The following is a 9,996-nucleotide window of genomic DNA, read 5'->3' as shown; positions in this document are numbered from 1 at the left end:
GTCTAAATAGCTAGCCCTGTGATGCCGGGCTATCTACTGAGAATATTGCAAAATGTGCTTTCACCGAAAAGCTATTTTAAAATCGGACATATCGAGTGCATAGAGGAGTTCTGTATCTATAATTCTTAAAATAATTGTTATGCTTTTTGTGAATGTTTATCGTGAGTAATTTAGTAAATCTTTTGTAAATTCACCGGAAGTTTGCGGGTGGTATGCTAGTTCTGAACGTCACATGCTAATGTAAAAAGCTGTTTTTTTATATAAATATGAACTTGATTGAACAAAACATGCATGTATTGTATAACATAATGTCCTAGGTGTGTCATCTGATGAAGATCATCAAAGGTTAGTGCTGCATTTAGCTGTCTTCTGGGTTTTTGTGACATTATATGCTAGCTTGAAAAATGGGTGTCTGATTATTTCTGGCTTGGTACTCTGCTGACATAATCTAATGTTTTGCTTTCGTTGTAAAGCCTTTTTGAAATCGGACAGTGTGGTTAGATTAACGAGAGTCTTGTCTTTAAAATGGTGTAAAATAGTAATATGTTTAAGAAATTGAAGTTATAGCATTTCTAAGGTATTTGAATAACGCGCCACAGGATTCCACTGGCTGTTACGTAGGTGGGACGATTTCATCCCGCCGGCCCTAGAGAAGTTAAAGAACAGCCGGTAGATAAACTCAAAGACAAACGTTTTGCCTTACAGTTCGATGAAGCAACTGACAGCAACAAAGACTGTTTGTTTATCGGTTATGTACGTTTTGACATGACAAACTCCCTGTGTGAGGATCTACTTTTTTTTAAAAATATGTCAGAGACAGAGCCACAGCTGAAGAGCTATTCAAAATGCTGGACTGCTTCCTGACTGAGAATGGGCTAAAGTGGGAGAACTGCATTGGTGTTTGCAGTGATGGTGCACAGACCATGGCAGGGATGAGAAAAGGACTTTGGGCACTCATCAAGAAGGCCTCACCTAATTCTGAGTGGACACAATGTGTTATACACAGAGAAGCACTGGCATCAAGGCACCTTTCCTCTGAATTAAGTGAGGTTATGGCTGACATAGTAGGTGTAGTCAATTTTATAAAGACCAGACCACTAAAAACAAGAGTCTTCTCTGCTATCTGTGAGGAGATGGGAGCTGAACATCAAGCTGTGCTGTTTCACAGTGAAGCAAGGTGGCTGTCACGAGGAAAAGTCTTGTCCCGAGTTTTTGAGCTCAGAGAGCAGATAAGAATGTTTTCGGAGCAGGAGCACAAGTATGACCTCGCAGAAAAATGTAGTGATGAGAACTTCCTGGCAAAACTGGCTACCTGAGTGACATATTTGGAAAGCTAAATGAACTAAATCTACAGCTTCAAGGGAAAGATAAACACCTCCCTCAGGTCACAGACAAGATCAGCTCTTTCACTCGAAAGCTTGCAATGTGGGGCAGGTGACTTGATGAAGGAAATACTGATTCATTTGAGAACCTGCATAAATTTGTTGACACTACTGACTATGATGCCACCTCAGTGATTCCATATATTAAGGAGCATATTTCATCACTGATGGGATTCTTTAAAAGTACTTCCCTGAAAACAGTTCCCAATAATGACTGGGTGAGAGATCCTTTAAATGCACCAGCTCCAACTGGTTTCAGCTCTGCAGAGGAGGACCAGTTCATTGATATGACGTCTGACTCCACATTGAGACTGAGGTTCACATCACAGACACTGAGTGAATTCTGGCTGAGTGTAGAGAGGCAGTATCCACTCTTAGGGCAGAGGGCCATGGGCATTCTTCTTCCTTTTGCAACATCTTATCTTTGCGAGACTGACTTCTCTGCTGTTGCTGCACTGAAGACCAAGTACAGGTCCCAGCTAAACATTGAGCAAGAGCTGAGAGTTGCAGTATCATGCTTCAAACCCCGCTTCGAAAAGCTGTGCTCTGCAAAACGTGGTCATTGTAGCCATTAATCCTGACTTCCTCATTTTGATTTAAAAAAATCAGCACAAATTGTTTTATTCATTTTTGTTTTATAGGTCAAAGTGTTTCATATATTGTGCTCCTGAGTTAATGTTGCGGATCAATTTGAATTTATTATTATTTATTGATTATATTTAATTTTTCAGTATCAAATGGTAAAAAAATGTTTACAGTTTAAACAAGGCTTGAATTTTTTTTAAAATTTCAGGCAAATTGATGCACTTTAAGTCTTTTCTGTTACAGACTGAAAAACAATGTTAATAAAGTTCTTCTTTGTTGTAAGTTGATCTATATTTCTTTCTTTTTTTGTTTTCTTTAATGTTAATAAGGATACAATGTTATGCAGAGGTGTACTTAACAATTTTATAGACAAATGATACTATTTACAGTCGCGGCGGAGAGTTGGGGGGCGCGAAATGTTTACTTCCTCCTAGGGGGGCGTAACAGAAAATAATTGAGAAGCACTGGTCTAAAGGGAGGAGGTGGGGGCCCTGGCAGAGTGGTGCCAGGATAATAACCTCTCCTTCAACTTCAACAAAACGAAGGAGCTGATCGTGGACTTCAGGAAACAGCACTCCCCTATCCACATCGACGGGACCGCAGTGGGAAGGTAAAAGCTTAAAAAATGGTCTACCCACAGAGACAAGTTTGGCAAAGAAGGCGTAACAGCGCCTCTTCAACCTAAGGAGGCTGAAGAAATTCGGCTTGGCCCCTAAGAACCTCACAAACTTTTTCAGATGCACAATTGAAAGCATCCTGTATCACTGCCTGGCATGGCAACTGCACCGCCCGCAACCACAGGGCTCTCCAGAGGGTGATGCGTACTACCAAATGCATCACCAGGGGCACACTGCCTGCCCTCCAAGACACCTACAGCACCCAATATCACAGGACGTCCAAAAAGGTAATCAACCAGCTGAGCCATAGCCTGTACACCCCGCTACCATCCAGAAGGTGAGCTCAGTACAGGTGCATCAAAGCTGGGACCGAGAGACTGAAAAACAGCTTCTATCTCAAGGCCATCAGACTGTTAAATAGCCATTACTAGCCAGCTACCACCCAGTTACTCAACCCTGCACCTTAGAGGCTGCTGCGCTATATACATAGAATCACTGGTGACTTTAATAATGTTTACATGCTTCTTTATTCATTTCATATGTATATACCGTATTCTAATCTACTGTATTTTAGACAATGCCACTCTGACATTACTCGTCCTAATATTTATATATTTCTTAATTCCATTTTTTTACCTTTAGATTTGTTTTTATTGTAGTAAATTGTTAGATACTACTACACTGTTGGAGCTAGTATTTCGCTACAACTGCAATAACCTCTACTAAAAATGTGTATGTGACCAATACAATTGGATTTGATTTATTCAGAACAAAAATATAAATGCAACATGCAACAATTTCAAAGATTTTTGCTGAGTTACAATTCATCTAAGCAAATCAGTCAATTTAAATAAATAAATGAGGCCCTAATCTATGGATTTCACATGAATGGGAATACAGATATGTATCGGTTGGTCACAGATACCTTAAAAAAAAGGTAGTGGCTTGGATCAGAAAACCAGTCAGTATCTGGTGTGACCACCATTTGCCTCATGCAGCGCAACACATCTCCTTCGCATAGAGTTGTTCAGGCCGTTGATTGTGGCCTGTGGAATGTTGTCCCACTCCTCTTTAGTGGCTGTGCGAAGTTGCTGGATATCGGCGGGAACTGGAAAACACTGTGTACGCGTCGATCAAGAGCATCCCAAACATGCTCAATGGTGACATATCTGGTGAGTATGCTGACCATGGAAGAACTGGGACACTTTCAGCTTCCAGGAATTGTGTACAGATCCTTGCGACATGGAGCAATGCATTATCATGCTGAAACATGAGGTGATGGCGGTGGATGAATTGCATGACAAGGGGCCTCAGGATCTCGTCACCGCATCTTTGTGCATTAAAATTGCCATTGATAAAATGCATTTGTGTTTGTTGTCCGTAGCTTATGCCTGCCATACACGTGGTCTGCGGTTGTGAGGCCGGTTGGACGTACTGCCATATTTTCTAAAATAACGTTGGTGGTGGCTTATGGAAGATCAATTAACATTCAGTTCTCTGGCAACAGCTGTTGGACATTCCTGCATTCAGTATGCCAATTGTACATTTGCTCAAAACATGAGACATGTGGCATTGTGTTGCGTGACAAAGCATTTTGTGTTGTGCACATGTTAGAGTGGCCTTTTATTGTCCCCAGTACAAGGTGCACCTGTGTAATGATCATACTGTTTAATCAGCTTCTTGATAATCCATCCACCTTACAGGTGTGACATATATTGGCAAAGGAGATACGCTCACTAACAAGGATGTAAACAAATTTGTGCACAAAAGTTAAGAGAAATAAGATTTTTGTGCATATCGAACATTTCTGGGATCTTTTATTTCAGCAAAGACCGACCAATTAGATGAATTGTACACATGACACAGTAAACAACAACAAAGTAAACGGTAACAGAAGCATGTGGACAGAGAAAGAGCGTGGTCATGTTGCACCGTGCTGCTTTATTTATGAAGAGCAGACAGTTTGATTTGATCTGATATCAACGGGCCAAGCCAAGAGAAAATACCAAATGCTGCTGGTTTGTCACAAGTCCAAATGATTATTAGTATGAATTCTGGATTAGAAAAAAATAAACATAAGAGACAAACATGTAAAACCTTTTTTTCTACAGACTGGAAATACCTCATGAAAGACAATGTATGTCAACCACTATGTACCAAAAAATATCAATAATATATTTATATTTTCTATACCCACTAAAATATATAAAAAGAAGCAGCTATGTCTTCTGAGGAACTCGTTTCTTTCGTCAAAATGTTTTTCTGAAACAGTTTTTTAAATATCCTTCAGCTGTAAATGTGAAAACTCAAAAGAGAAAATGAAACGTAAATAAATTAAAAATATATAACCCCAAAAATCTGTTAATTATTTCTGTGTGATGCTGGAATACTGCAGAGTGTGAGGATAAAATCGACAACAAGCTTCTCCAGTGGATCAATAAAGTTTGTTTGAAGATTTAAAAATGGATTTGAAACATTCATCCATCCAAAAGTTAGTTCTCAAGTGTGTCGTTCGTTGACGACTTGAGAGTACAAAGATACAGAGACACAGCTCCATGACATAAGACGCAGGCTACAGCCAGAGATAGAAGAGAAGGGCACTTTTACATTGAGCGACCCAGGTGGACCTCCATGGCCCAGGGAGACCCAGGGACCCAGTGAGGGCTGACCTGCCAAGGGAGAGTGCCTCGGCCTGGGCAAGGTACAGTCTGGAGAGTCCTCGGGTTAGCAGCCTTCTGGTTGTCCCAAAGTTAGATTCACAGTTGATTCCCCCAAACCGCCACCCATTTGTGGAAGATTGGAAATATATTTTTTAAGGATCAAAGACTAGAAAGAAGCACAGGGGGGTTCTTTCTTAAATACAAAAAGTGTCTGTGTGGTTGTGTGTTTCCTGTGTGAACATTAACATACATACCGTAGTCTATTGGATGTGGCATCTTGACAAGAGCATTAACGTCCTGAGATATGTACACTTCGAGAGGGCCTCTGAGTGATAAAAGTGTTTATCTATATAAAATGAAAAAACAAAACAAAAATATATTCATATCTATGCATCTGTGTGAGGGAAAAGGTTGGGCCTAAGGGGAGATAGGGATATGATATCTATATAGTGTTCTGTTAGGAGGGACTAGACCGAGGCAGAGCTAGTATCCGTCCGTTCGTCTTCCCCCCGTTCATGTGTGTGTACGGGACGTGTTCCTCGTAGCTATTTTGTCTCAACCCCAGCGACGAACCCGCTTCGTCCCTCTCCGAGCTGTGGTCTCCCCTCTGAGAGTACGAGGAACTGTGGTCCCCTCTCTGGGAGTAGGAGGACGGGTCCAGGGGAATGCTTTCCATGTTGTCCATGTCTAGGTCAAAGTCCTCCTGCTCCTGAGGCTTGTTTTCCTGACTGTAGTAGAAGGAGACCTCCTGGAAGGACCGGTGAAGGTCCTCGTGGAGCATTTCGATGATCTCCTGGAAGCTGGGACGCAGCTTGGGGTTATACTGCCAGCACATCGACATCAGGTCGTGTCTGAATAGCAGGAGAGAGGAGCTGCTGTTACATCATATAGTTAAGAGCTGATGTTCGTTGTCGTTAAAACATGATTTCATTAATATCACACACAAAAGTGTAATCCACGTTCCATACATTTCCCTTCAATAATGATTCATCTTGTTATGACCAGTCACAGCTGGACATAGATATGTACATTATGGAGGTGAGACTTACAGCCGGTCAGCACAGTTGTCTGGTCGGTCCAGAAATCCTCCGTCCATGACGAACTTCAGGACCTGCTCGTTGGACAGGCCCTGGTACGGCTGCTCCGCTAGGGTACTGACCTCCCACAGCACCACACCAAATGACCTGGGAGAGAGACACACAAAAACATAGGAGAGAGAAAAAAAATCAGTGGCAAGCAAAAACTCCATAGGTGGATAGGTAGGGAGAAAATCTTGAGAGGATCCAGATTCTGTCCATCTGGACCAGGGATGGGCAACTCCAGTGCTCAGGGGCCTGATTGGTTTCACACTTTTGCCCCAGCTAACACACCTGACTCCAATAATCATGATATTCAGTTTAGAATGAAATTAGTTTAATCAGCTGTGTTTACTAGGGACACGATGGTGGTAGGCCTGATCACCGACGACAATGAGACAGCCTATAGGGAGGAGGTCAGTGACCTGGCAGTGTGGTGCCAGGACAACAACCTCTCACTCAACGTCAGCAAGTAGTGTTAAGCAATTTATTGCTCTTTGAGATCAGTTCGGTTTTGGTTTGATTATTACAAAAATCATGGTTTTCCATTTAGGTTTCGATACATGTGGGTTGAATGTTGTCACACAGAATAAAACAATTAATAAAAGTCCCACAGTCGTGACTATTACTGCTTATCACTTATTAATATTACTTTAACAAAATATTTGTTTTATTTGATTACTATTATTTCATTCCAAGTCAACTCATACAGTATAAAGGTGCTGCCTATGCTGTCTGACAAAATCACTATTTTAGTAGTTCTTCAAAGTAAATAAGGCATTATTTTATGAGTGCTGAATACCAACTTTCAATCACTTACAGTGCCTTGCAAAAGTATTCATCCCCATTGGCGTTTTTCCTATTTTGTTGCATTACAAACTGCAATTTAAATTGATTGTGAAATGGACATACACAAAATAGTCCAAATTGGTGAAGTGAAAAAAATAACTAGTTAAAAAAAATAAAAGGGAAAAGTGGTGCGTGCATATGTATTCACCCCCTTTGCTATGAAGCCCCTGAATAAGATCTGGTGCAACCAATTACCTTCAGAAGTCACACAATTAGTTTAAATAAAGTCCACCTGTGTGCAATCTAAGTGTCACATGATTTGTCACATGATCTCAGTACATATACAGTTGAAGTCGGAAGTTTACATACACCTTAGCCAAATACATTTAAACTCAGATTTTCACAATTTCTGACATGTAATCCTAGTAAACATTCCCTGTCTTAGGTCAGTTAGGATCACCACTTTATTTTAAGAATGTGAAATGCCAGAATAATAGAGGGATTTATTTCGGCTTTTATTTCTTTCATCACATTCCCAGTGGGTCAGAAGGTTACATACACTCAATTAGTATTTGGTAGCATTAGCTTTAAATAGTTTAACTTGGGTCAAACGTTTGGGGTAGCCTTCCACAAGCTTCCCACAATAAGTTAGGTGAATTTTGGCCCATTCCTCCTTAAAGAGCTGGTGTAACTGAGTCAGGTTTGTAGGCCTCCTTGCTCGCACACACTTTTTCAGTTCTGCCCACAAATTTTATATAGGATTGAGGTCAGGGCTTTGTAAAATGGCCACTCCAATACCTTGACTTTGTTGTCCTTAATCCATAACTTTGGAAGTATGCTTGGGGTCATTGTTCATTTGCAACCAAGCTTTAACTTCCTGACTGATGTCTTGAGATGTTGTCAATATGTCAATATATCCACATAATCTTCTTTCCTCATGATGCCATTTATTTTGTGAAGTGCACAAGTCCCTCCAGCAGCAAATCACGCCCACAACATGATGCTGCCACCCCTGTGCTTCACGGTTGGAATGGTGTTCTTTGGCTTGCAAGCCTCCCCCTTTTTCCTCCAAACATAACGATGGAATTATGGCCAAACAGTTCTATTTTTGTTTCATCAGACCAGAGGACATTTCTCCAAAAAGTACGATCTTTGTCCCCATGTGCAGCTGCAAACCATAGTCTGGCTTTTTTATGGCGGTTTTGGAGCAGTGGCTTCTTCCTTGCTGAGCGACCTTTCAGGTTATGTTGGACTCGTTTTACTGTGGATATAGCTACTTTTGTACCTGTTTCCTCCAGCATCTTCACAAGGTCCTTTGCTGCTGTTCTGGGATTGATTTGCACTTTTCGCACCAAAATACGTTCATCTCTAGTAGACAGAACGCGTCTCCTTCCTGAGTGGTATGACGGCTGCGTGGTCCCATGGTGTTTATACTTGCATATTATTGTTTGTAGAGATGAACATGGTACCTTCAGGAGTTTAGAAATTGCTTGTGGAGGCCTACAATTTTTTTCTGAGGTCTTGGCTGATTTCCTTTGATTTTCTCACGATGTCAAGCAAAGAGGCACTGAGTTTGAAGGTAGGCCTTGAAATACATCCACAGGTACACCTCCAACTGACTCAAATGATGTCAATTAGCCTATCACAATCTTCTAAAGCCATGACATCATTTTCTGGAATTATCCAAGCTATTTAAAGGCACAGTCAACTTAGTGTATGTAAACTTCTGAACCACTGGAATTGTAATACAGTGAATTATAAGTGAAATAATCTGTCTGTAAACAATTGTTGTAAAAATGACTTGTGTCATGCACAAAGTAGATGTCTTAACCGACTTGCAAAACTATAGTTTGTTAACAAGAAATGTGTGGAGTGGTTGAAAAACAAGTTTTAATGACTCAGAGTCTGCAACACCTCTAAGCAAGGGGCACTACCAAGCAAGTGGCACCATGAAGACCAAGGAGCTCTTCAATCACCACCTTCCGGAGACACCTGAAACCCCACCTCTTTAAGGAATACCTAGGATAGGATAAAGTAATCCTTCTAACCCCCCCCCCCCCCCTTAAAAGATTTAGATGCACTATTGTAAAGTGGTTGTTCCACTGGATATCATAAGGTGAATGCACCAATTTGTAAGTCGCTTTGGATAAGAGCGTCTGCTAAATGACTTAAATGTAAATGTAAATGTTCAAACAGGTCAGGGACAAAGTTGTGGAGAAGTAGAGATCAGGGTTGGGTTATAAAAAAATATCAGTAACTTTAATATCCCATAAAGCACCATTAAATCCATTATTAAAAATTGGAAAGAATATGGCACAACAACAAACCTGCCAAGAGAGGGCCGCCCACCAAAACTCACAGACCAGGCAAGGAGGGCATTAATCAGAGAGGCAACAAAGAGACCAAAGATAACCCTGAAGGAGCTGCAAAGCTCCACAGCGGAGATTGGAGTATCTGTCCATAGGACCACTTTAAGCCATACACTCCACAGAGCTGGGCTTTACGGAAGAGTGGCCAGAAAAAAAGCCATTGCTTAAAAAAATAAATAAGCAAACACTTTTGGTGTTCTGCAAAAGGCATGTGGGAGACTCCCCAAACATATGGAAGAAGGTACTCTGGTCAGATGAGACGAAAATTTAGCTTTTTGGCCACCAAGGAAAACGCTATGTCTGGCGCAAACCCAACACCTCTCATCACCCCGAGAATACCATCCCCACAGTGAAGCATGGTGATGGCAGCATCATGCTGTGGGGATGATTTTCATCGGCAGGGACTGGGAAACTGGTCAGAATTGAAGGAATGATGGATGGCGCTAAATACAGGGAAATTCTTGGGGGAAACCTGTTTCAGTCTTCCAGAGATTTGAGACTGGGACGGAGGTTCACCT

The 9,996-nt window shown here is 41.3% G+C and overlaps 1 protein-coding gene across 1 annotated transcript in view; it reads right to left on the bottom strand.

Annotated features, from left to right (window-relative positions):
• Positions 1–4,384: 4,384 nt before the first annotated feature.
• LOC106600510 (insulin receptor) overlaps positions 4,385–9,996 on the bottom strand; it is a 95,827-nt gene continuing 90,215 nt past the window's right edge. The window contains exons 22-23 of the mRNA XM_014191920.3: positions 6,294–6,428; positions 4,385–6,095 (exon numbers count right to left, since the gene is read on the bottom strand). Of these exons, the coding sequence (XP_014047395.1) occupies positions 5,702–6,095; positions 6,294–6,428 (529 nt within the window). The 3' untranslated portion in view covers positions 4,385–5,701. The remainder of the gene's footprint in view (positions 6,096–6,293; positions 6,429–9,996) is intronic.

Source organism: Salmo salar, chromosome 03 (genome assembly GCF_965601325.2).
Source record: "Salmo salar chromosome 03, fSalSal1, whole genome shotgun sequence".
Lineage (NCBI taxonomy): Eukaryota > Metazoa > Chordata > Actinopteri > Salmoniformes > Salmonidae > Salmo > Salmo salar.
This window is presented reverse-complemented; position numbering and strand designations above follow the sequence as displayed.